Here is a 25295-nt window from a genome sequence, read left to right as displayed (position 1 = left end):
ATCTTCCCCACTCAAATTTAATTTTTATTCCAATACCCATTGACCCCCCCCCCCCCCCCACCCAACCCCCCCCCCCCCCCCCCCCCCCCCCCCAAGATTAACCCTTCAACCTATCAGGGTTTCTTGAGTGTTTACTTTGTAAGTTTTCATTGTAATCGAGAACACGCTGCTTTCCCCTCCGGGTTTGGCGGGATTGCCTAATTAGGTAAGATGCCCTTACCGTTTCTGTCAACGCCAAGCGCTAGTATAAATAAACCGCCCTCCGTCAACTTTAATGTTGTACTCTTGACTTCTCTCCTCCTGCTTCGTTTGCATCTTATTGCCCCCTCCTTGCTTGCAGCGATCTTGGGCTTTGCCAACACATCATACCCTAAGACAGTCTATTATATAATCTATAATATCTAAGGCCTTACGCTATTCCACTATACCCTATAAATATTATCCCTTTATTTTTTCTTAATATATAAAATATTAAACTAGTTTTTTTTTTTTCTTTCTTTCTACTTTTAGCAAGAATTTAAATTTATTATGAATAAATATATAAAATAACCACTAGCTATTATTAAAATTAAGGATGTAAAAAATAAAGCTTTTGCCTAGCTAATAGTAAAGAGTCTTGCTCGGGGGAGGGGGGCTGTATAATATTGCTCGGACGCTGTGTCGGCTAGATCGAATAGTTCCTTGACTTATTCTTGCTCTGTGGTCTTAATAACGGTACAATAAGCTAGGTTTCTTAGGTTATGTTGATGTGTGAGTGTGAGTCAGTTCCAAGGTGCGTTCCCTAGCTGTCAATAAATTATACTTATATTTAAGAGGGTAGCTAAAATAATATCATAATTTCTGATACAACTGGTAATATAGGTATTTTTATCACAGTAAGCTGGGCCGTAAAGATCACGTCACTCATCTTAGAATTAATCAAACAGCAATGGAATAGCATCAGTTTCGCAAGGCAAAGCGCAAATAATAATAATATCAAAGTATATACAGTCAAAAAAGAGGTTGTAGGAAGGCTATTATATAAGCTATAGCTATAAAATAAAAGAAATTTAAAATTAGCAATAGCAAGAGGTTTTGTATTGCAGCATATTATCACGTGAAGCGCGAAGGTGGCTGCGTTAGTTATATTAGTATCTTCTCATGCATCTGCAGTCTGGCCTTACCCCTCTTTTGTTGACCACATGGTTCAGTTCCTCAACTCAAGCTTCAAGCTGAGTTTTATTCATAATGGCAGCTTCGGAATACGAGCGGTGCAATATCAGCCATACTCAGTTCCGTGACAATACAGTCATCCACCAGGGCAATGTCAGCATTGTCCACCTCAACCTGCCCCACCCGCCGGCCCGTGCCAGGATCGTTAGCGTCCCCCCCCCATGTCTCCGACACCTAAATGCGACTGATCCCAGCCTCGACAAGCAGCGCATCGAGGAAACAAAGGGCGGCCTGCTGGAGGACTCTTATCGCTGGGTACTGGATAACGGTGGTTTCTTGAAATGGCGCGATAGCCTGCGAGGTCAAATGCTCTGGGTTAAAGGCGATCCAGGCAAAGGGAAAACAATGCTGTTATGCGGTATCATCAACGAGCTAACAAAATCAAAGTCTACCAACCTGTCCTATTTCTTCTGCCAAGCTACCGACTCACGTCTCAACAATGCTTCTGCTGTACTACGGGGTTTAATTTATATGCTGGTTTCACAAAATCCGAAGCTGGAATCGCATGTACAGAAAAGGTATGGTCCGGCTGGGGAACAGCTCTTCGAATGCGTAAATGCCTGGACGGCCTTAGCGGAGATCCTTACCAATATTTTACGTGACGAAAATCTACAGCATGCCTATCTCATTATTGACGCACTTGACGAGTGCGGTACGGCCGAAATAGGCGGGGCCAACGACGAGCTGTCAAAACTCCTCAACTTTATAGTCTTGAACTCGGCGCTACAAAATGTCTATTGGCTTGTCTCTAGCCGCAACTTGCCGATCATTGAAGGGAAGTTTAGCGCGGCCAGCCAAAAAGAACAACTATCGCTTGAACTGAACCAAGACTCCATTTCCAAAGCCGTCGGAAAATACATCGAGTGGAAGGTTAGTGAATTAGCAAGGGAAAAGCAATATAACGAGGATATACGAGCGGCTGTCCAGCGACACTTGTCGTCGAATGCGCACGATACATTCCTCTGGGTCGCCTTGGTATGTCAAGAACTAGGCAGGACCACACTCCTAGACACACTTTCGAAGCTGAAGGCATTTCCACCCGGCCTTGATCCACTATATGGGAGGATGAGAAGCCAAATCTCCGATTCTGAGAATGCAATACTCTGCAAGCATACACTTGCTGTCGCCACGGCCGTATATCGACCCATCACGTTGGATGAACTGAGGTGTCTTATCGACATACCCGACTACTTCTCCGACGATCAATCTCTGATTCAGATCGTAGGACTTTGTGGCTCCTTTCTGACAATTCGGGAGCGTACCATTTTCTTCGTTCATCAGTCGGCAAAAGAATACGTGAGTATGAACTGGATGGTCTTGCACTTCGGTCCAACGAATATTCATCACAAAATCTTATCACGTTCCCTCCAAGCCATGAGTCGAACGTTAAAACCAGATATCTACCAATTAGGCCATCCAGGATACCCAATTGACAAGGTCGAGCAACCAGACAAAGATCCACTATCGGCTGTACGATACTCGTGCGTCTATTGGATTGATCATCTACTTGAAACATACCAACTAGGTCATCCAGGATACCCAATTGACAAAGTCGAGCAACCAGACAAAGATCCACTATCGGCTGTACGAGACTCGTGCGTCTATTGGATTGATCATCTACTTGAAGCATACCGCAGCACTTTTTTTACTTTTAATATTTCTCGAGACCCCTCTTCACTGGCTGGGGCGTGGTGCCCAGGTGACCTTTGTGACGGCGGCAAAGTTCATATATTTCTACAAGAGTCTCTCCTTAAGTGGCTTGAGGCTTTAAGCCTGTTAAGAAGTGTGTCAAATGGTGTTCTAGCCATCGGAAAGCTCGAAAGCCTGCTGACGGTTAGTCTTCGCCTATACCGAAATACGAGGTACAACAGTAATATTAAGTGTCTTCTAGGAATATTCTAAAGATTCTCGGCTATCCAAATTTGTTCGAGATGTGCACAGGTTGATTCAATACCATAAACGGGCCATCGAGAACAACCCGCTTCAAGTGTATGCTTCGGCACTTGTCTTTAGCCCAACCTGCAGCATAACAAGGAATTATTTCAAAGGGGATTGGCCGGAATGGATTAGTAAAAACCCGGCTATGGAAAATGGTTGGGGCGCATGCCTACAAACTCTTGAAGGCCATGGGACTTCGGTAAGGTCAGTAGCCTGGTCATATAATGCAACGCGGCTCGCGTCAGGCTCAGATAATGGGATGGTTATAATCTGGGATCCAGCCACCGGTCGGTGTGTATCAACACTCAAGCATCTCGACGGTTCAGTCATGTCAGTGGCCTGGTCACATGATGCAAAGCGGCTTGCATCAGCATCAGATGGTAAAACAATCAAGATCTGGGATGTAGCAACTGGCTGCTGTATATCAACACTCGAGGGCCATGGTGGTTGGATTATGTCAATGGTTTGGTCACACGATGCGAAATCGCTTATGTCGGCCTCTTGTGATAATACAGTCAAGGTCTGGGATCCTGCAACGGGCAGTTGTGAAACACATGAGGGCCATGGCGATGAGGTTAGTTCGGTGGGCTGGTCACCCGATACGATGCGGCTTGCTACAGCTTTGGAATGTGGGACAGTTAAGATTTGGAATCTATCAACTACCCCCCCCGAATGTACATTGGAGTTCAAGTGCCATGATAAGTCAGTGAGATCAGTAGCATGGTCACACAATGCAACACTGCTTGCATCGGCATCAGAAGATACAACAATCAAGATCTGGGATTTAGCCACCGGTCAGTGTGTATCAATGCTCGAGGGGCATCAAGATTCAGTTGGGTCAGTAGCCTGGTCACACAACGCAAAGCGGCTTGCATCGGCATCAGAAGATAAAACGGTTAAGATCTGGGATCTAGCGACTAGCCAGTGTATATTAACACTCAAGGGGCATTGTGATTATGTTAAATCAGTGGCCTGGTCGCATAATACAGCACGGCTTGCGTCAGCATCAGACGATAATACAGTCAAGATCTGGGATCTGGCAACAAGCCCATGTATATTAACGCTTGAAGGCCATAAGGCTTCAGTTAGGTCATTGGCCTGGTCACACAATGCAACACAGCTCGCGTCAGCAGCTGACGATAATACCATCAAGATCTGGGATCTAGCAACGGACCAGTGCTTATCAATGCTCGAGGGGCATCAAGATTCAGTTGGGTCAGTAGCCTGGTCACACAATGCAAAGCAGCTCGCATCGGCATCAAATGATAAAACAGTTAAGATCTGGGATCCAAAAACTGGCCTATGCCTATCGACGCTCGAGGGCCATCACGATTCGGTAATATCAGTGGCCTGGTCACACAATGCAACACTACTTGCGTCATCATCAATTGACAAAACAGTCAAGATCTGGGATCTAGAAACTGGCTTATGCCTATCGACGCTCGAGGGCCATCAAGATTCAGTTGGGTCAGTAGCCTGGTCATACAATGCAAAGCAGCTCGCATCAGCATCAAATGATAAAACAGTTAAGATCTGGGATCCAAAAACTGGCCTGTGCTTATCGACGCTCGAGGGCCATCACGATTCGGTAATATCAGTAGCCTGGTCACACGATGCAACATTTCTTGCGTCAGCATCAAATGATAGAACAGTCAAGATCTGGGATCCGGCTACTGGCCAGTATTTATCGATGCTCGAGGATGATATAGGCATTGATAATCTCCAATTTCACAAATCCAACTCCAATATTTTATATACCAATCGTGGGACGTTTGACCTACGATCCGACCAAAATTCTACTCATCATTTCTGTCTACTACCCACTTTCGGATATGGCTTAAGCAGTGATAATACCTGGATTACATATCGAGGAGAAAATCTGCTGTGGCTACCGCCCGAGTATCGCCCATCATGTTCAGCTATATCCGAAAGGGCCGTGTCAATCGGCTGTTCGTCCGGCCGTGTCTTGATGCTAACATTCTCAGACAGCAATGAGATTCTGTAGTAAGGGCGGGAATATTCTATCCGTTGATGGTTTATCTCCGATTCTAACCCCAACTTCTATTGTTCTTTTTCATCACGTGCCTCAGGAAGGGTGTGGGAGGACAAAAGAATGCCTAGCTTCTCTTTATTTCTTACTGCAGTCTTCGCGATCTCCTCTGTAATAACAATCTGGTTTTCTCGTTGATTAAGGAGTAATTCCATAACTTTCTCCCCGCTTTGACTATTTTTCGCTGCGGCGTTAATGATTTCCGTATTAATAGCAAACTGATCTCCCCGCCGGTCAAGGAGTAATGCTATCACTTCTTTACCGTTCTCTTTATTCCTTGCCGCTGCCCGGACCACATCCTCTGTAATTATCACCTCGCTCCCTCGTCGATCGAGTAAAATTGCCATCACATCTTGATCATATAATTTGGCAAGTCGTTTTATCCCCTTTTTTGTAATTTGCTTATAGTCTCCAGTCTGGCCAAGTAAATCCGCAATTACCTCGAGCTTCTCCCCTTCCTTTGACTGGTCTATTTTCTTATATATCGAAGCTAAATGTTTCATTGCTGTTAACCGGTGTAAGTACTCGTACCCATAGTTCCTTTTATAAGCTTCTAGTGCCTTTGTAATATTTTCAGCTGCCTTATGGTAGTTTTTTAAGTCTTCGAATATATTGCCAATATTCATTAGCCAGCTTCCTAAATCCTTTTTTTCGGTTTTAAGTATCTGACTCATCAGTGGGTACTTGTTATTTTTATTTTCTAAATTTTCCGAAGACTCCTTCCAGTCCCAGATAACTAGAAAATTCCGGGGGTATTCTGTTATTAATTGTAAATTACCCAGCCAGGTATTTACTTTGCTGTTAGTTAAATCAATGTTAAGAAGGGTTATAGTAATGGCGATAATGGTAAAATAATCCTCGTATAGTCTGATAATTATAGGTTTTGTTGCTCCTTGTAAAAGACAGACAATATCGCCCTTTTGAATTAATTTCGCCGGTGTTTGGAGAATCCAATGACACTCTGAAGATCTTTCGCGAGTCCAGTAATAATCCCTATCCTTTTTTTGGTCTAAGCGCTCTGAAGAGTACTCTGAAATAATAATGCTGAGCCTATTATTCTGAGCATTATCGCTTTTTATTGAGGAGACTTCACCAAGAGTATATCCATTACTCTTGATTACTGCTACCTTATTATCATCCCAAGTTGTAATAGATACTTGTTCACTGAGAATAAACTTGATAACTTGAGAAAAAAGTTCGTTCCATGGAGTTGTATAGTTAGGAGATAGATTAGTTAAGCTATAGCTATCTGAGCTCATGCTAAGCAGAGCGTATACTATATTATGGCGATTAGAAGCTTCTTGAGTATGATATATATCGATTAGCTTAGCAAAGGAGCATATATTAAGCGAGAACCTGCCTGGCTCACTAGTCGCGTTTTTAAGTTGAAATATACTCCGCTGCATTAAGTAGGCTGTCGGGCTGATAAAGTTCTGTAAATTTAGTTGGCTTTTATAGGAGAGCTTTAATAAGTTAACTCCTGAGTAAAATGTATATTTATTAAGCTTTATAAGGCCGCAGATAATAAGAATATTTCGGGCTGCAGCAACTTCCTAAAACTTAAGTAAACTTAATAAAAGTATTTATTATTTTTTAATAAAATATATTACTTACCCAGATGCGCTTAAACCACGGCTGCTGTAGTAATTTAAAAACTGTTTGCTGAATTGTTAGGTTATTTTTTATGAGCTGCTTATCTGCAGCCTGATGTATTTCCTCAAGCGCCTGCTCGCTATAAGCATCCGCCTCTCCTAACTAAATAATTACACGGCTGGCCATAGTATAGATTAATGCCATGGACTGAACTTGGCGTTTCTGTTTGTTTAGGTTTTTTTGATTAATGTAAATTGCATTTACCCATATAATTCGTTTAAGGCAGGGATCTCGAAGTCGTGACAGCGCTGCGTGAAGGTTTGCTGTAATAGCTAGGCTGCAGTTATTTATTAAAATAAACTCGGTCTTTTCTGATGAACCCTATGCATATGATAGAGCATTATATAGATGATAATTATTCCTAATTAACTTTATTAAGGGATAATCAAAGAGATCGCATTGTACAGGGGTAAGTTTATCTCGATGCGGTAATAGTCGAATTAAGCGGACGTAGCCCTCTGGTAAACCAGAATAGGTGTAAGTTGTCTTGGTGGATTGACCTATAATAGCTTATGCTTAGCGTTAGTAGTGGCAGCTAGCTGGTAATAGTAGATGGCCTACTAAGATTGTCCTGGAGGCTCCCAACCTTCGGTGGGACCAACTCTCCCTCTGCTTTGCAACTCTTAGAATAACTTGATTGCAAGTTTTCTGAAGCCATGGTTTAGCCAAAAGTAATAATAGAATTGATGAAGCCATATTGAAAGTGATGCTCGGTAATGCGTGATTTTTTTACAAGTAGTTGCAGCCAAAATATAATAAGGTAGCAATTTGATAAATCTCGAAAAATCTTATTTATTTCATAGGCACCTAAGGCGTAAACACTATGATTATATAACCTTCACAGCAACACTAGCGCCTTAAAAGCAAGCTTAGCTAAACTTCTTACCCCGCCTTGCCTGCATATCATATCGAATATCTCTGTATACTCTAGTTTGAATAGATTAAAGCTGTCGACGGGCACGTCTTGCAATAACATCATGCTTTCATGTATCTGCTTTGGGGCGCTGACCACCTTTTTGTTCCTGTGACGTGACTGGCGTTGAACCATGTTGAAGAAGCTACATGTACGCAAACTGCAACCCCATATCCCAAGGGTTTTCACAACCCCGGATTAAAAGCGTAAGGTCTTTAATATCCTAAATAAAAGGTAGGCCCACTGAGCTCATCAACTTAGATGTATCCGGCGTATTTGACATTGTATTATACAATAGACTGTTCTCGGGCTCAGACAGCAAGGCTGGTCTACTCTTTCAGTAAATAGTGCCTTTCATTTATATCCAGAAGGATTGTAATATTTAGGACCACTAGCAGCGAGATTATCCCCAAAACAAGCCTATCTTACAATACACCGCTGAGATTACTCATCAGCCTAATCATTTTGATCTAGGTATACCTGGCGCAGGAGGTTTAGTTGTATAAATGACGTCACAGCTTTTACCAAAGGTATTACACCAGCTTCCGCTGCGCAACACTTATGTGAAAATGCACTGGATCGTTCCGGGAAGCCATTTAATTGCTACTATATGGAAAATTCACTTTTTCGCTGCGAGCATCCGGAATCTAAAGTTACCTAGTATAGTACCTGTAAGCCAAACAAGTGTATCAAGTCTAATAAAAAGCCATAGTGGCGAGAGAGAATTGGCTAGTACCGTCAGCGAAGCATTGGTGTGATTGGAATTTGGATTTAGGATAATAAGGCTCCTGACCGAGACGCATGAATGGTGCCTCGAGAGCAACATCCGGGTTGATTTCGGAGCCAGCAAGGCAAAGTATTTATATCAGCAACTATGAATATCACATAAATTCTGTGTGACAGCATGACTCGGTTCATCCACCGCCGATTCCTAGCACGCCAGATGGCCACACCAACTACTTTAATCTACCTAACGTACCTTTAATTTGTCTGATACATCGCAACGTTATCGAGCTCCCCTAATATTACATCACTCCAATTGTTTCCGCACGAGAAGATGAGTGCGACCTGTGTGTATACTTGCACACCTGTTGGGTCATACTGGTAGCTGTGATAATCAGCGCTGCCCGGCGTGCCAGATCCCTTGGGTCCGGATGGGAGAGCATTCAGGTATAAAGGCCCAATTCCAGTGCCACCACCTGGGACAATGAATCCCGATTGCGAGGATCCCAGCTCCTGACCAGCAGCCCAGGCCTGCCACCCCACGTTTCGGTCGAAATCGAAGGGAGCGCAAATTAGCGCATCCAAGTCAAATGTCAGTGCATATTGATGCCCGGGACATAGTGTAATGTTTTGTGTGATTACGTAGCTGTTGCCCTCACCCTCGAACGCACTGCAAAATGCACTGTTAATTTCCACGAATCATCATAGCTGTCCGCACAAGATTGGGCAATCGAAGGAACTTACAAGAAGCCTTGTGAGGTATCTGTCTCAAGATTGGAAGAGTAGGTCCAATTGGTATATCCCGAGTCTGCGTATAGAACTTGTCAGTGCCTTAGGATTCTCTTGAGAACAAGAGGCTGTCTTCTCTGGATTTTCACTCACCAAATCCACCATTCGAAATGACATTGCCGGGCCAACACTGGCCTGCAGAGACTGTAGGCGTTACGCATTGGCCTTCAAAGCAGTATCCAGAGGCGCAAACATGACCGCAGGTTCCGCAATTCCTGGGATTGCTCTGGAGAGTGACGCACGAGTTGCCACAAGTATCATCTCTGCAGACACACTTGCCATTTTGACACTTCATATATGATGGACATTTCAGTCCGCAGGCGCCACAGTTGTTATCATCGGTCTGTGTATCGAATGGACAATAACAACGGCCGTTTCCACAGACGTTTCCATTCACACATCTCACTCCGCAGGCTCCGCAATTGTTATTATCAGTCTGTGTGTTGAATGGACAGTAGCAATTGCCATTCCCGCAGACGTTTCCATTCACACAGCGGGCGCCGCAGCTACCACAGTTGTTATTGTCAGACAAGTAGTTGATGAAGCACTGACCATTGCAATAGGAATGATATGGGTCCCCACAGACACATTCACAGCGGCCAGTGTTTTCTCTGTTAGTAGCGGCAACGCTTGGGTTATAATCATTTGCCTCGCGGAAAGCAACCCAACCTGCCGGCCCAGAAACGACTACAGTATAAAACTCAGCGGCCGCAATGCAACCTGCCCGCTTAAAAGGGTGTGAGAACCAAGAGTACGCGTTAGCACATGCATTCAACATGCAGCCGTTGAAGTTGGAATTGCACTCCTCCCAATACGAACCAGTGCAGTCGTCTGTGTCAGGACATGTCAATCAAGAAGCTCCACAAAAAAAAAGGTTAGGTGACTGAGAGTTGTAATGCCTTACCATAGCAAAAGTCATGCTGGTTGCAGCATGATCCGAAGACAAGCTGTGGTACTATACTTGCTGTAGACCCGGATCCGCAGCCATTGGACTCCTGGGGCCGGGCATTTGGCCCTACTACAGCCCAAAGATTCGGTGGATAGTATGAGCAGCGAGGGTCGAGGCCAGATTCATAGATTGAACGCTTTCTCTCAGCTGCTGCAGTAGAATTAGGAGCCGATACTTGTGCTAATAATTTCGAAGGGATAGCCATCATAGTATTGTTTATATCCTGCGTCCCCGGGAACATTGTAGTGTGAACGCCATCAGAAGCTGCCTGCCAGATCATAGGGACTCCGTTTACTGTTGCTTGCAGCTGGCCGTGGCAAGAGATGGTAAAAATCGACGTTGGCGTAGTATCCGAGGAACTTGGAGTAGTAATCACTAAATTGGTGTTGGTATCTAGTGCGATGTATAGATCAGAGCCATTAGTGGCAGCAACCAAGATATCAAATTGGTCAGGAGTTGATGTAGATTGTCTGAAGTAATAAGTCGGGGCTGTATATGGCCCCCCCGAGTAGTTGGCGGGAAAATCTGCATCCGAGAGCAATACGGCCATTCCGCCTTTTGGAATTATAGGATCAAAATCTGGCGAGCTGATGCTAAACGTATCGCTTGTATCGCTTGTATTTACCAGACAGGGCGGGCTTGGCGGCGTTGCTAGCGGCACTACCGTAGTTGCAGGATCTTGGACGACTGAAGATGGAGTGGTGTCCGTAGAATCACCCGTGGCTGTACCAATTTGCTCCAAAGGCGGAGTGGTGAGTGTTGGTATAGGATCATCTTCATAAGTATAGGTGGCTGTGAAGTCCGGTGGAAGGGTTACAGGAAAGCTTGTCGAGTCTGTATCCGATGATCCGGGAACTGAAGAGGAGCCAGTAGCAGGAAGCTGCGTCGAGCTGATTGGTCCGGATGGGGTGCTTTGCGCTGAGGTACTTGGGGCATCCGTTGACGTGGATGGGGCATCAGTTGAGCCAGTGGTCGCGGGAGCGGTACCAGAGCTGGCATCAGTAGTAGCGGAGCTGGAGCTATCGGTAGACTGTGTGCTGGCAGTAGCCGACTCGTTTGTGGATATGGACGTTGTGGTCGTGACTCCAGCGGCTGAGGTGGTCGTGACTACAGAGACCGATGAAGTCGTGACTGATGAGGTCGTGACTCGAGAGGTCGATGTGGTCTTTTGGGTTGATATCGACGTGGTCTTTTTTGTAGATGTCGATGTTGTGTGTGTTGTTGATGTCTGGGGAATCTTGCTGCTCAGCACGGCAACTTGGCAGTTTGTCCGCGTAGAAGCAGTTGATAGAGTCTTCTTCAGCCAACACTGGCCATCGTGATACGCAGCGGCAATGCAGCCATTAGTCTGATCACACCAGGTGATGCAATCGCTAAAATTATCCAGCAATTTCGTCGCCAAGTCACCGCCTGAACGATCTGTATTGCAGGCAATGGTGTAGTTTCTACCGCTTGACTCCTTAATCTGCTTGCCATTTTGGACAGGGCAGAGCGCAGGGGGGGTATTCAAGAGGGAGCTTAGCACGGCTACCTGGCCGTTTGTGCGTGTAGAAGCTGTCGTCAACTTATTCTTCAGCCAACATCGCCCATCATGATACACAGCGGCCTTGCAGCCACTTGACTCGTCACACCAAGCAATGCAGTCACCGAAATTGGCTAAAAGCTTGTTCGCAGAATCACCACCAGGCCGGTCGGTGTTGCAGGCGATGGTAAAGCTTCTACCACTTGGCTCCTTGATCTGCTGGCCATTGGGACCCGGGCAGAAAGTCGGGGGAGGCGTCAGTGATGAACTCAACACAGCGGTATCGACTCCAGAGCTAGCAACAGCCCCTTTCAGAGTATTCTTTAGGTAGCATTTGCCAGAACGCCAAGAGGCGGCAATGCATCCGTTGGTCTGATCGCAGAGACTAATGCAGTTGGGAAAGTCAAGTGTCGCCACAGACTTGATGTCACCAAGAGGGTGATCAATTCCGCATTGAATAGTGAAGCTCTTTCCGCTAGCCCCCTTGACCCGATTCATACCATCGGCGGGGCATGCAATCGGTGCTGGCACATACTGCAAGCGAACCGCGCCGCTCACCTTGCTGTTGGCGATGGCGGCATTTATGGTGGACTTGAGCCAGCATGACTTGCTTGTAGCAGCGTAGGAGACGGCACGGCAGGCCGCCTGTGTCGAACAGATGTTGATGCAATCGTGAAAGCTGTTGGCGGTGACCATCTTGTAATCGCCGCCATGGTAGTCGAAACCGGACTCCACGGCGAATGTTACTCCGTTATTGGCGCGGAGGGTTTGGTCGCGAGCAGCAATCTCCCCAGCCGGGATGGTGATGCCAGCCGCCTCCGATACCAGGAAGAGGAGCGCCGAAGCGCCTTTAAGCATAAAACGCATATTGTCAAGCCGTCTTAGGAGGCGTCAAGGCTAAGACGTATGGCTGAAGTTGACGGGCAGACAGTTGGAGTACATCTTGGCATCTTGGCGGGACCTGGGCATCTCATATAGATTCTTCATGCTATCTAGGCCTGGGAAGAGACTGCTGGCGGTCCTTCCATCAGCCGCAGGACGAAAGATTGATTTGTTGATCTTCGTTAAGTCGAGACTCCTCCCATAAGACTATCGAGAAAATAGTGCGGAGGATGATCGGTAGCTCTTGTTGATGGTTGCCATTTGAGGAAACTATGCATTGATTCTCGCTCAGCTGAAGTGGATCTCCCCACAGAGGACAGGCCTTGGAAGACTTGCACTGGTGCCAGCAAAGAACGATGGTCGATTAAGTAGTAGATAGTCTCCAAAAGGTGGCTAACAGGGGTGGCCCGACCCATTGTTCTTGGACGGCGTTTGGGCTAATAAATCCTTTCATTCCCTGGTCAACTTAGACCTTCTAAAGTGGCGACTAGCTAGCCAGATTCTGGAGCAATTCGCCTAAGACCGATTCTACGTCCTCACATCATTTATACACCATAATCTTTTAGTCCTAAGTCCCTCCGGAGAGCAGTGTTTGGATGCGTCATCGAATGATGTAAAGATACTGATGCTTGGTAAAATCATCTTCCTCTATGTGAAGCCCCCAATAGGCACCGCGCCTTCATCCACGGTTAGCCTCTCAGCAGGTACACTTTAATGTTAATTGTAAGAGATCCCTAACGAGACAACTCAACAACTCAGCCAGGAAACTGTGTAAGAATTTTTTTAATGTACTTCCACGTACATTCCCATAGAAATAGATTCAGTGGTCTATAAGCAGGGTAAAGCAATCCTTATTCCTTATATCAATTTTTAGCGCCTTCGTCAAGCAGCAGTTCGACAATGGCCCTATGATCTTTCTCAATAGCCACCATAAGCGGTGTAGAGCCATGTTTATCCATCCCCTCAATATTGGCGCCTTTCTCAAGCAGTAGTTTGACAATACTCTCATGGTTTTTTTCAATAGCAAATATAAGCGGCGTAGAGCCATACTTATCCATTGCTTCAATATTAGCGCGCTTCTCAAGCAGTATTTTAATGATATTCTCATGGTTTTCGTAAATGGCAAATATAAGCGGCGTAGAGCCATATTTATCCATTGTCTCAGTATTAGCGCCCTTCTCAAGCAGAAGTTTGACGATAGTTTCAAGGTTTTTATAAATGGCAAGCGTTAGTGGCGTATACCCATATCCATCCTGACTCAAAATCGGCGCCCTTCTCAAGCAGCATTTGGACGACATTCTCGTGGTTTTCTTCAATAGCAAACATAAGCGGTGTGAAGCCTTCCTTATCCTTTGAATCAATGTTGACGCCATTCTCAAGCAACTGTTTCACGGTAGCCTCATCCCCGCGCCCGGCAGCCAAGGCCAGTGGTGTGGGCTTAAGCATTATTTGTCTATGTCCTCCGTCTCCTAGAGCAAGCTTCGAACCAGCTATCATGTCTTCACCCAAATGTTCCTTATTTAATACAAAGAATGAATTCTTGAATGATTGAGAAAAATCTTCTCCAAAGTAAACAAGTTGAACAACATAATCCGGGGTTATCAGCTGACCACTTGGAGACATTGACCTGAACTTTGGCTTTTCATGGGCCATAACGAGCTGTTGACGAATATCTAGCTCCAAGACTAATTCAGATGATACGAAACTGTTTTCTGCGCTAGTATCGACGAGAGCTTGTACCTGTTTGCGTGATACGTGTGTGTGCTCGTCGTTGAAAACAGTGACCCTCGCTCGATATTTATGATCTCCTGTTTGCGGTGGTGTCGGTGGTTTTTTGCTATCCGTTGCCAGTTTCTTTGCTATGGCCTTCCTTGTGACGCCAGCAATGTCTTTTATGTACTTGTCGGCCAGAATTTTTAAATCGCCCATCTTTGACCAGGCATCTAATCCAACTTTGGCTTCCTTGTTGGTCACATTCAGACGGAAATACACTTGGCTTGCCACATCAGCTTCTTTAGCTTCCTTGAGATGCTTCTCGCCAAAGACTTCGACCATTTCCGTTATATTATCGTGCACATGTTGTGTGCCAGTCATAGCGTGCAGACTGTAAAAGGCCAGTTGCAGTCGGTAGTACAGGGACCGAGAGGTCATCATCTTGCATAACCGCATCCCCCTTGAACCCAAAATTTCCAAAGTAGCATTGTCCAAGGTATGGTCACCTTCTGGTCCAGTGCCGAGACTTATGATACAGCCGATGTTAGTCAGCCCCCAGATTCTGCCGGCCTCCATGATTCCGTGGGTTATTGGCGATGGTCGCGCCGTCACTGTATTTGTAGTCACCGATGACGATGGGCTTGAAAAATGTAGGGGCGGCAGAGGTCGCCCGTCCCGCTTCCCATATCTTTCCGGAAAATGCGTTTCCAGGCTCTAGACTGCGGGCTTGGATATTGTAAGACCTTAAGATGGTTGGGGTCGTAGAGTGCCTGTCCAGATTGGTGGAGACGACAAAAGTCCTGCAGCGACGCAAGTTATCCTTGAAAAGTGCATCTTCGTCTAACCCCAGAGGAGACCCTCGAATGACCTCCTTCAGACAATGCTCAAGGATTTTATGATCGTATGTAGCATCCCAGCGTGTAAGCCAGGGCAACTTCTTTCCAAAGATTCTCTTGCCAAGTTCCATGTATTTCTCTATAGCTTCATCAACCGTCTGTTTTAAAGCATGTCAATAATTGGATTTTAGTCGTAATATATCAGGAGACATGCTCACATATTCCAGCCTGCCAAGCAACAGAGCAATCAGCCCTCCAGTACTTGTACCACATATCAAGTCGAAATATTCGCATGGCTTTATCGGCAGTTGAGCATCAGGCTGGGTGCCATTAGATTCTATGCGCTGCTCTTGAATCTTAATTTCCGCCTGATTTCTTTCAATATGCAGAGCGACGTTACCCCTTTGATTCCATTACCATCGAGACAAAGAATACGGATATTTCTGGTTGTCATAGCGCCGTGTTAGCAGAGGCAAAGGTTATAAATAATCGTTAATACAGTTTGATCATGAAGGTTATTATAGCTAGAAATTGATAGTTCAAATAAGGGAAGATATAAATCTTTGCTGGCCTGCTACGGCCCAATCTCTACCCAGCCCCCACTTACAAGTAGGTACGCAGGACACGATACACGGCATTTCCCAATGTAGAAGTGTTGTGAAACAGGACGAGGCTCTGCATACAACTATACAATATACATAATATATGCATAAATATTTATTTGGAAGCTAATTCAATAATAAACTACGGAACAAAACCGCATGTTAATTCCCTCGGTGTTACTGTACCGACCACACATGCAGGCGAGGCGGACTCGGAGAAGCGGGACTTAGACGGCCAGAGCCAAGTTGCAAGGCCCCACGTAGGCATCGTTCCAAACTTGATTCTGTCGAGATATTCGAGGTACGCAATAAGGCGACTCAGCCAGCCCTCAAATGGTCCATTGTGTTGTAGATGCACGTAAATTAGGGGTTAGTCGCGTTCGCGGGGAGATTTGGTTGGCCATTGGCGCTCGGCATGTTCTTGCTGTATCAGAACAGTATGAAGCGGCGTTTCTTAACCCACCATTCCATCTTAACTGGAACTTGAATCTGAATAGGGGCGCTCACTGTAAATGGCTATGAGAGAGAGAAAATTCGTTCACTGTTGTAAACTGCACACGATTTATATACCATCATCAGATCGCCAATATTGGATTACCCATTGTTGCATTCTCATTTTCCCACTTTCCTAAGCCACCCGCAAGCCCCAGTAGCTATCCGTGTGTGGCTGGCCCATCATAGCTATTGTACTCTAGCGGCCTTCTGATGGCAGCCGCACCTTGACATGTCGCCCGTAGGCCCTGACCAATTTCCATCTCAAAACCAAGCTCAAATAGCTCCAATTCACCTTTGTCTGCAGCAACATCATAATGGCCCTCGAACTCGCAATGCCCCTCACCCCACGCCAATCCAAAGTCGTCGGCGCCCTGCTCGGCCTCCACGCTGGCGACTCTCTTGGCGCCACTGTCGAATTCAACTGCCACACCCAAATACGCACCAAATATCCCAACGGCCTGCGTGACATTATAGGCGGCGGGCACCTTTCCTGGCCCGCAGGCCATGCCACTGACGACACGGACATGACGCGCGCTGTGCTCCTCGCCTACCGTAAACTCCATGACAACCCGCAGCAAGATGTCGCCATTTTCGCGGGGGAGCATTTCCTAAACTGGTACAGGGGTGATTGGCCTGGGAGGAAACCTGGCTCGCGGCCTAGAGATATCGGAATGGCCACAAGAGTAGGACTACAGAAGTTTTCAAAGACGCTTGATCCTGAAAAGGCTGGTGCGGGCCAAGGAAAGGCAGGCAACGGTAGCTTGATGCGATGTCTGGCAACGGGATTATTTCAGAGTGATCCGGACAAGTTGGTCAAGGAAAGCATGCGAATAAGCATGATTACGCATAATGACGAGCGGTGCACGGTTTCGTGTGCAGTATACAACCACATCGTTGCGGCTTTAATACAAGACACCAGTCCAGAAAGTGCAGTTGACGCCGGGGAAATATTGGCCGAGAAGCTGGAGAAGAAGAAAGACGGGGATGTGTTGAAGGCTGTGAGACTTGGGAGGAAGCTGTCTATTACGCAGATGGCGAGGTATGGTCCCGACTTGGGCGAAATGAAGGGTGCGTGTAGTGGGTTTGTGCTGGACACGTTGGCGTTGGCGATAGCGGCAGTGTTGGATACGCGGTCCTTGGAGGATGTGCTGGTTGACGTGGTGAGGATAGGCAACGATACGGATACGAATGGTGCTGTGGCGGGAGGGCTATTGGGCGCGAGGGATGGTGTTGACGGTGTGCCGGAGAGGTGGAAGGCGAAGTTGCAGTTTGGGGAGGAGTTTATGAGGATTGGGGTTGAGTTGACGCCGGAATAAGGTGCTTATAAATTAGAAATGAAGTATAATTTGATGCACATCTGGGGGTAATCTGCCATTGGATATAGAACTGCAAATGTAATGATCTAAACATTATTTCCTCCCTAAATAGATAGACCCTACCTCATCGGGCATTAACGGTACCAAGCTTCACAACATCATTCGTTATAAGCAGCATTAAGGCTGGCGATTTATCTAAGCAAAAAGATAAAAGGCAAAAAGAATATCTCGCACAACGCACATTCAACAATCCTAGTCATTGTTTATTGTAACTAGTTCGTTCTACATAAAATCACGGCATGTGTGCGTGCGTGTGTGTATGTGTTAATAGGATCAAACTTCCATAGGTGCTAGATGAACTCAGTAATGGAGTTCTTGGCATTGCTTCGATAAAGGGAATCATCTTTCTACAGCTTTCTACGGCTCTAAGCAAAATCTATCGCCCGTGCATCACGACAAAGATATCCTAACAGAATGCTCTCAAGCACCGTCGTGGAAATACGTCTCAATGAGGGATGTCACGTATATAATAAATCTAGTGTAATGCTAATTGTGGAGGCTGTGCTGTAAGATGTGGCTGGAACACTATTGCCGCCAACTTAGGCAGCCCCTTGCCCGTAAAGCTCCATGATTCACTTCTGATTGGCCGAAAAGACTCTCTAGGTCTCGAAAAGGCAGAATACCTGTCAATGCAAAGTCCGATCTTAGTATACTTGTACCTCCGACGTCCCCCAGCTGAGCATCTCCGACTCCGATTCAGCTCCACTTACAAGGCACCGGGCACCGGGTGTGAATGCATGCGAGTAAACATTGTACGCACAGGTATTGTGGTGCTCAATTATCTCAAGTGAATTATGCCTTTACTAATATCGCAAAGTCTTCTGGGATGATTGGTCAGATTATGACGTATAATAAGCACCCAGAGCAAGCCTGCTGTCGCGTCTCACAAATCTCACGGAAAAGCTAGTTCGTTCTGGTATATCTTGAAGTTCCCTCATCAGAGCTAACCGACTATATCATTTCTCACGCCCTGGATCGTTCTGGTTTCCCTATATCCATGAGATCAACACTAAACTTGGCCAACACTTTCATTCTTACTTCTCATCCTACTGCTCTAGGTTTACCACATACACAAAAACTCCATGGGGCCATTATTAGCGCGACTGCTTGGAACACGACGAACATGTATAAAAATACGGTGAATATTAACAGATTGGCTTACAAAAAAAAGTCCTAGCTATGCGATTTGCTAACCGCCATAGCAGGCCAGAGCGTGACTTTGTTTTCCTCACTGGGGAGGGAGACTTTGCTCATGGCGATTATCTTCGTGGGAAAGTTGTCTTATTCGTATCCAGAGGTGATAGAATCAAGGGAGTCCAGCTTAGAATGACCGGTCGCGTTAGATTCCGGTAATTCCAAAAGGCAGCAGCTTCTGTGGTTAATTTTATCGCTAACGACCTACATAGCGATCATATAACGAGCAGCTGTGGCTCAGCTCAATGGGAAAATGGGGATGAATTGCTGCATCAGTGGGATCCATTTTTGATCCAAAATCAACCTTCCCCGACTGATAGGACCTACGAATGGCCCTTTGAACTCTATATCCACGGCAATCAGAGAGAGACCGTCAGGGGCTGCAGTCAATGCAGTATCAGCTACATCCTGGAAGCTAAAATTTTGACCGAATGTGGTTCCGAGACATTTGGAGACTCTACCCCCATCCGAATAACTCGTTTGCCGCCGCTTTCTGCGTATGAGCTCATGGACTCTTTCACAGCACAAGGAAAGTGGTCTGTAGGAGTTAAATACAGTGTTTCAGTAAGCCACCAAGCCATAGCACTGGGTGGCGTAATCCCCGTTCAGATCTGGCTCAGACAACTAGACCAGGGTGTAGAATTTACCAAGGCTAGATTGTACCTACAAGAGACGCATACATTGCGCGCCAATCTACCTCCAAATTCGATAACGTGTATAGCACGGCGGACAGTGGTTGAGTGGCCAGTGGCTCTGAGCAATGGGCAGCAGTTCCAAACTTGGGAACAGCACCTACAATTACCAAAGGTTGTGCGAAAGTGCTCTCCAGACTTTGACATTTGTGGCGTTGCTATAAGCCACACTCTTCATTTTGCGGCGACGCTGCGGGACGGTAGTCGAACACAACTAGAAGTATGAATGCCTTACCATATTGCAAATCTTCTTGGCTAATCTTGGTGGCAGTTTGAGACCTCAATACCGATATTTCTCTTCGTCTCCCCAGACTTGCCAATTAATGGATGGGGTGTTTTTGTGCAAGATACTGGGACCGTTGGCGCTGAAGCTTCAAACGTATTGGCAAAAGGCATCTGTACTCCACCAACATATGACCAAGCAGTCAATTATGGGAATCCTGGTGGGATTTTCCCACCCCCGTATGTCGAATAGATCATGAGCTTCTCAAATATGACATAGTTGCCCTGAGCGTTCATAATGACGATGTTTACCATTTACCATTATCATGCACATATTTACAAAATTTTGTCCCGATCGCCCCTCAACTTGACTCCATCCGTCGGGTAGCCCATTCAAGCTTGTTTAATATTATTGCCGCTCCTTTTTATAGTTAGAAATTTTCCGTAGAATAGTGGTGCGCAATGTAGATTCACGCGGTGTAAGCACCACATTCTTCACAGTACATTCGTTCCATTTACAAAGTTCTATTGGGCCAAACTGCCACTCCTACTGTACATGTATTTGACCTCGCACGCATGATATCTCTAAACGCATCTGTATGGCGCATGTAATAAGAAAGAAATCTATAGCTCCTAGCGATCTGGGTAAGGAGAAGGATAATTCCCGTCCCAGGAGTCCTATTCATATTAGACCTATGCACTCATTTTTAACAAGCCAAACTTACCCAGTCTATTGAATCAGCTCTGGGCCAGTCAATACAGTTGAGCCAGTCATCAAATCCACCTGCGATATTTGCTGCACTAGAGTGCACTGGCTGCCGTAAAGAGATACGAGATCTGAGATTATCAGAGATTATGATGTACATTCGTTTACAACTATAAGACTTACCGCAAATGTCGCATAATTGGATAAATGTTTGTGCAGGCAGGGCTCTTCTTGTGCAGAGCTCCCAGACGAAGTACAGCAGCGTCTATCATTGATTGATAATGGGCCAGGTCGGGGTCATCAGGCATATCGAGCAGACATGAAGTTAAAGCCACTGCTCCGTGTAAAGCATTGCAGCTTAACGTTCCGTTGACTAGCCACCGATAACACTGTAACCGGGGAAGTTCATAAAATTGACGGTGGAGATCCAGTAATGCTGTACCCGATTTGATGCATCTCGCTCTTGATTCGGGACGGAACTGAGTAGATCGAGATTGGTGAAACGGTCGATGCAGAAGCAGGTACAGTTGATGTGCATAGGTTTGTAGGATACACCAATGTGCGTAACTGTGGGTATCCAATATGCTTGGAGCGCCATCAATTAAATATGCCGAATCCCACTGCTGCTGCTCATCCAATACCGCGGAGTCCAATGCCTTTAGTGATTCCTCATGAAGACTTTCTTTTCCGGAAACATGGCTGCATACCCGATTGGAGAGTTCAAAGAGACGAATCTGAAACATCATCATAGGCGTGTTGGGACGCTGGTTTATTGGTAGGGGATAGAGCGACTCCAGGACAGGGCTGTCTCGCGTGTAGTTGTCGTCTAATCCAGCTGGTATTCTAGCCTTGATCCTGAGAAGAAAGGAGAGGTCTATATCCCGAAATAGTAGTGCCTGATATGTGTGAAGTATAAGGATTCCCGCCCAACAACGAGAACGTCTCTCTTTGTCGACGGATTTACCGTGGGAAGATTCGACATGGCAACGTAAAGCAATACCTGTATTTAGGGCACTGCCAAGCAGTGTCCAACCTCTCTCAGCCCCTTCGCTATGTGATATAGTGTGAATGAGTATGAGTAATGCTTCAAGAGTGCTGAGATTGTGGCGCACTAGGAATTGATCCTGTGAAAGAGCACTCAAGGCTGCATCGCGATACTTTTGTGAAAGTAATAAACAATCATCAGGCTGAGTTCCAGTGTGCCACAATTCCGCCAGACCGGGATCGCCAGGCTCTGTCGTCTTTACCGTAAGTGAGAATATGGCAAAAAGCAATGCCAGCCAAGATAAATCCACATTTTGGGGGTCTCGTAAAAATAACGAGTACTGATCCTGGAATGTCGGCGCATGGAGGACATCAAATAATGAAGAGAGATGCATGAAGTATCGAGAAAGCAGATATTCACGGACAGGGGGTGGAGGTAGCATCTTTAGCAGCTCTTTGAGCGGTTTACTAGGCCCAAACGACAAAGAAAAGGTGGTATTGGTTTGGGGGGAGGATTGGCTATTCTTGTCCACCGAGGGTCGGCGGAGGACGGCATCCCATCGGTTATGGATGGGCTCTGCACTGGGACTTTCAGACGATACTGACTCTGTATGTTGAACGGATTGTTCTTGTTGTTGAGTTACTGAAGGAGAGGACCCCAAGTATGGTCGTCTCCGACTTAAATGGCGTACCGGTCCGGTGCCATATTTACAAGAGCCCTGCCAGCCCCTACGCAGGCAGGTTCCGCAGGGCAGTTGGCGATCGCATCGTAGTTTCGAGTGCCTGCACGGTTCACAGCTGAGTGGTTTGCGGGCGCGGCGGTTAGGGGACGTGTATAGATTTGAATCTTCTTCCATCATGGTCAATGAAACTGGGTTCGGGGATGAGCAAAGTGGTAGGAATCATGAGATACGGTGCAAATAAGGTACATGTAATCGGAGATACCAGTAGCAGAAAAAAGAGTGGGAACGAACTCTAGAGGGGCGCTAAAAAAAAGAAGAAGAAGAAAAGAACCATGACTCAGCACTGAGCCCGACTACAACTTACATGTATTCTCCCCAATATAAATGCCTACCCATTATTGCATGAACTTGACTATTACGTACTGGAGCAATCAACAACCCACCTTGGACCAAAATGATCGAGTCTAACTTTCATACTTAATATACAGAAATACTGCCCGTATCCCTGGGATGGCTGGATGGCAGTTAGTTCCGGAGCCGGCATTGATGATTCACCATGAGATGGGTTTTCAGTGTTCAGCAACCGTTCCATTGATTTAAGCATGTTGGACCGTAGCTGATCTGAATATGAGTAGGTATTAATGTTGCTGCGGTAGTCAAACTAAATGTGCGGATGACGAGATGTAGACATGCCAGCCCTTCAATATATACACAATGCCTGTTATAAGTGGCTACCCTAAGTAGGTAGGCATACATGGTGGACTTGATTAACCGAAATACATAAGCTTATAGTTTTGTTGATTAGCCAACAGGTATTTCGCGGTGGCGACCCATACTAAGCATGTCTATTTTCTATTTGTCATGGAAAAATTGATGCCTCCTTAGTTGGAAATAGGTTGCCACTCTGTCTCTACTTTGGGCTGAGAACGATGGGCCCCGTCGACTGCGTTACCTAATGCCGGATTCTACAGTAGATACACAAAACCGCTGTTGAGCCTCAGCACCTCAAAGCTTCCAATTTGACGATTTTAGCTCCTAGAATGGAGTCGGAGTCGGAGTCGGACTTGAAGTCGGAAATACCATTGCACATATACGCTAAATCGGGGATTAGTCGCCATAGGCAAATGTTCAGCGAATCACCAAATGCATTGATCCACCAAAGAACGAGAATCGAGAATACTAGAACGTTATGAACCTTGTAAAATACCCTGTTCTTTTTTACATGAAGAAACAAAGGAGAATTCCGTAAGCCTCGGCTGATTACTGACCTTGAGTCACGCCGTCGATCCATATCATTACAAACCTGCAGCATTAAATCTTGTCAACTTGCCACATAGCACATGGACAAACGTGTGTGTTGACATTCTTTCCAAATGATTCAAGTACGGCGTTCTACCTACTTCGATTGTATTTCATCTACAGAAAGTAACTATACTCAAATCAAGTCGCCACCATGTCCACAACGGCCGCGATTTCAATCATCGAGCAGCAGCCAACGCCCAAGCCAGTTAAGCCTGCTCTCGTGAAGCAGGATATCAAAGAGTCCCAGCGTATGGTGCGCCTAGATGCATCTTTCGGCTCAGCATCTCTTCTCGACGAGAGTATGAACAACGAGTCGTGTCCTACCTCTACTACTACTGCGGCCGAAAGGTGGAACGAGTCGCGGACAAACGTATTTCGACTTGTGGCGTCATTTTTCTGCTTCATAGTCATGGGAGCAAATGACTCTGCTTATGGTGTAAGTCGTCGTTCAACATTTCTGTATGTCCTGTGCTAATTCCGTAGCCTCTTATTCCATACGTAGGTTTTGAATGCATCGTCCCAAGCGAAACCATCTTACTGATATACAGTAGCTCGAAAAATACTACGACCTTACGTACATTGTCGTATCACTCGTCTTCCTCTCCCCCTTTCTTGGCTATGTCTCCTCTGCCCTTTTAAATAACTACCTCCACCACAAATTTGGTCAGCGTGGCATCGCCATCATTTGTGGCGGTTGTCACACGGCGGCATACACCATTATTGCACTACACCCGCCATATGGTGTGCTCGTGTTTGCCTTTGTCCTGGCTGGGTTTGGCAATGGCATGGCAGACGCCGCATGGAATGCCTGGGTTTCCAACCTCGCCAACTCAAGTGAGCTACTGGGGTTTCTGCATGCATTCTATGGCGTTGGGGGCGTAGTTAGTCCGTTGATTGCTACAACGCTCATCACAAAGAGCAATTTAGAGTGGTATACGTTTTACTACATCATGGTATGTAGCGATGTTGATGTGATGCTGCCGATATGTAGACTAATGTGTCTGACTTATGTATAGATTGGCCTAGCTAGCGCTGAAACAATTGCACTAGCATCTGCATTCTGGTCGTCCTCTGGAGCAGAATACCGACGTATCTACAAGACCAACGAGCTGGAGATGGAGAAGGAAGCGAGTCTTACTGAAGTACTCTTCCACACGCCATTTGCTCGTGTATCTTGGGTTGCTGCTTTCTACCTCTTATGCTATGTCGGTGTAGAAGTTGCTCTGGGTGGTTGGATTGTAGTCTTCATGCTCCGGGTTCGTCACGGTGAACCTTTTGCCAGTGGTATGTCAGCCGTTGGTTTTTGGCTGGGCATTACCGTTGGTCGTGCAGTACTTGGCTTTGTTACGCCTCGAATTGGTGTCAAATTAGCCACTGCGGTGAGCCAGCTCCTTGACTATTTCATTATAGCGAAGCAATTTTCTAACCTTTACAGCTATATATTGGTGCTGCTGGCGCCCTCGAGCTCATCTTCTGGCTTGTGCCGCAATTTTATGTATCTGCAGTAGCAGTCGCGTTCCAGGGCTTCTTCCTGGGACCCTTATTCCCCAACGCAATTCTGGTGGCAAGCAAACTTCTACCCCGCCAGCACCATGTGGTAGTCATTGGCTTTGCCGCAGCGTTTGGAGGCTGTGGCGCGGCAGTTTTGCCCTTTTTGACAGGTATTCTGGCAGAAGCGCAGGGTCCAAAAGTTCTGCAGCCGATTGTGCTTGCGCTCTTAGCTGTTATGTTGGCAATTTGGCTTTGCTTCCCCCGTATTGGCAAGAAGACAGAATAAATAGACTAGAAACCAGATGAAATTTTATTTCTGGAGCTCTTTGTCTTGATCTGGCTTGATCTTTCCTTTACTTGGTAACTGG

The 25295-nt window shown here is 46.1% G+C and overlaps 8 protein-coding genes across 8 annotated transcripts; 4 read left to right on the top strand and 4 right to left on the bottom strand.

Annotated features, from left to right (window-relative positions):
* Positions 1 to 1227: 1227 nt before the first annotated feature.
* Positions 1228 to 5155, top strand: GGI43DRAFT_383913 (uncharacterized protein; the record flags this gene model as incomplete). The annotated part of the gene is made up of 2 exons (XM_083203457.1): positions 1228 to 3045; positions 3104 to 5155. 2 exons carry the CDS (start codon positions 1228 to 1230, stop codon positions 5153 to 5155), a joined length of 3870 nt encoding a protein of 1289 aa, XP_083060538.1.
* GGI43DRAFT_49074 (tetratricopeptide repeat protein) lies at positions 4874 to 7018 on the bottom strand. The gene is made up of 2 exons (XM_083209900.1): positions 6815 to 7018; positions 4874 to 6759 (listed from the first exon to the last, which is right to left on the bottom strand). Exon 2 carries the CDS (start codon positions 6604 to 6606, stop codon positions 5212 to 5214), a length of 1395 nt encoding a protein of 464 aa, XP_083060537.1. The 5' UTR covers positions 6607 to 6759; positions 6815 to 7018; the 3' UTR covers positions 4874 to 5211.
* Positions 7019 to 8635: 1617 nt separating this feature from the next.
* Positions 8636 to 12767, bottom strand: GGI43DRAFT_48976 (uncharacterized protein). The gene is made up of 4 exons (XM_083209899.1): positions 10183 to 12767; positions 9372 to 10109; positions 9234 to 9297; positions 8636 to 9159 (listed from the first exon to the last, which is right to left on the bottom strand). Exons 1-4 carry the CDS (start codon positions 12614 to 12616, stop codon positions 8748 to 8750), a joined length of 3648 nt encoding a protein of 1215 aa, XP_083060536.1. The 5' UTR covers positions 12617 to 12767; the 3' UTR covers positions 8636 to 8747.
* A 1029-nt stretch (positions 12768 to 13796) lies between these two features.
* Positions 13797 to 15072, bottom strand: GGI43DRAFT_48948 (uncharacterized protein). Its single transcript, XM_083209898.1, has one exon. The coding sequence runs from the start codon at positions 14918 to 14920 to the stop codon at positions 13844 to 13846; it is 1077 nt and encodes a 358-aa protein (XP_083060535.1). The 5' UTR covers positions 14921 to 15072; the 3' UTR covers positions 13797 to 13843.
* A 1448-nt stretch (positions 15073 to 16520) lies between these two features.
* On the top strand, positions 16521 to 17781 carry GGI43DRAFT_405406 (ADP-ribosylation/Crystallin J1). Its single transcript, XM_083206019.1, has one exon. The coding sequence runs from the start codon at positions 16592 to 16594 to the stop codon at positions 17591 to 17593; it is 1002 nt and encodes a 333-aa protein (XP_083060534.1). The 5' UTR covers positions 16521 to 16591; the 3' UTR covers positions 17594 to 17781.
* Positions 17782 to 18832: 1051 nt separating this feature from the next.
* GGI43DRAFT_427508 (arrestin C-terminal domain-containing protein) lies at positions 18833 to 20014 on the top strand (the record flags this gene model as incomplete). Its single annotated transcript, XM_083208812.1, has 3 exons — positions 18833 to 19002; positions 19060 to 19759; positions 19811 to 20014. The coding sequence occupies 3 exons, from the start codon at positions 18833 to 18835 to the stop codon at positions 20012 to 20014; spliced, it is 1074 nt and encodes a 357-aa protein (XP_083060533.1).
* A 264-nt stretch (positions 20015 to 20278) lies between these two features.
* GGI43DRAFT_405403 (Zn(II)2Cys6 transcription factor) lies at positions 20279 to 22383 on the bottom strand. Its single transcript, XM_083206018.1, has 3 exons — positions 20651 to 22383; positions 20487 to 20598; positions 20279 to 20439 (listed from the first exon to the last, which is right to left on the bottom strand). The coding sequence occupies exons 1-3, from the start codon at positions 22309 to 22311 to the stop codon at positions 20395 to 20397; spliced, it is 1818 nt and encodes a 605-aa protein (XP_083060532.1). The 5' UTR covers positions 22312 to 22383; the 3' UTR covers positions 20279 to 20394.
* A 1018-nt stretch (positions 22384 to 23401) lies between these two features.
* GGI43DRAFT_427505 (major facilitator superfamily domain-containing protein) lies at positions 23402 to 25213 on the top strand (the record flags this gene model as incomplete). Its single annotated transcript, XM_083208811.1, has 5 exons — positions 23402 to 23872; positions 23920 to 23934; positions 23988 to 24389; positions 24453 to 24815; positions 24872 to 25213. Exons 1-5 carry the CDS (start codon positions 23588 to 23590, stop codon positions 25211 to 25213), a joined length of 1407 nt encoding a protein of 468 aa, XP_083060531.1. The 5' UTR covers positions 23402 to 23587.
* Between the last annotated feature and the right edge of the window lie 82 nt (positions 25214 to 25295).

The sequence above is a fragment of the Trichoderma evansii genome (genome assembly GCF_050947405.1).
Source record: "Trichoderma evansii strain SZMC 28006 chromosome Unknown GGI43scaffold_10, whole genome shotgun sequence".
In the NCBI taxonomy this organism is placed as follows: domain Eukaryota; kingdom Fungi; phylum Ascomycota; class Sordariomycetes; order Hypocreales; family Hypocreaceae; genus Trichoderma; species Trichoderma evansii.
Note: the sequence above shows the minus strand (reverse complement) of the source record. Positions and strands in the feature narration are given on the sequence as shown.

Bases quoted from the DNA above. Each gene is read 5' to 3' on its own strand.
- GGI43DRAFT_49074 (XM_083209900.1), bottom strand. From the start codon at position 6,606: ATGCAGCGGAGTATATTTCAACTTAAAAACGCGACTAGTGAGCCAGGC.
- GGI43DRAFT_48976 (XM_083209899.1), bottom strand. From the start codon at position 12,616: ATGCGTTTTATGCTTAAAGGCGCTTCGGCGCTCCTCTTCCTGGTATCG. The intron at 10,110-10,182 runs GTAAGGCATTAC...GTCCTGACACAG, and splicing joins CCAGCATGACTTTTGCTATG to ACGACTGCACTGGTTCGTAT. The intron at 9,160-9,233 runs GTAAGTTCCTTC...TGCATTTTGCAG, and splicing joins GATACCTCACAAGGCTTCTT to TGCGTTCGAGGGTGAGGGCA.
- GGI43DRAFT_48948 (XM_083209898.1), bottom strand. From the start codon at position 14,920: ATGGAGGCCGGCAGAATCTGGGGGCTGACTAACATCGGCTGTATCATA.
- GGI43DRAFT_405406 (XM_083206019.1), top strand. From the start codon at position 16,592: ATGGCCCTCGAACTCGCAATGCCCCTCACCCCACGCCAATCCAAAGTC.
- GGI43DRAFT_405403 (XM_083206018.1), bottom strand. From the start codon at position 22,311: ATGATGGAAGAAGATTCAAATCTATACACGTCCCCTAACCGCCGCGCC. The intron at 20,599-20,650 runs GTAAGTCTTATA...TGATAATCTCAG, and splicing joins CCAATTATGCGACATTTGCG to ATCTCGTATCTCTTTACGGC. The intron at 20,440-20,486 runs GTAAGTTTGGCT...TAATATGAATAG, and splicing joins GAGCTGATTCAATAGACTGG to GACTCCTGGGACGGGAATTA.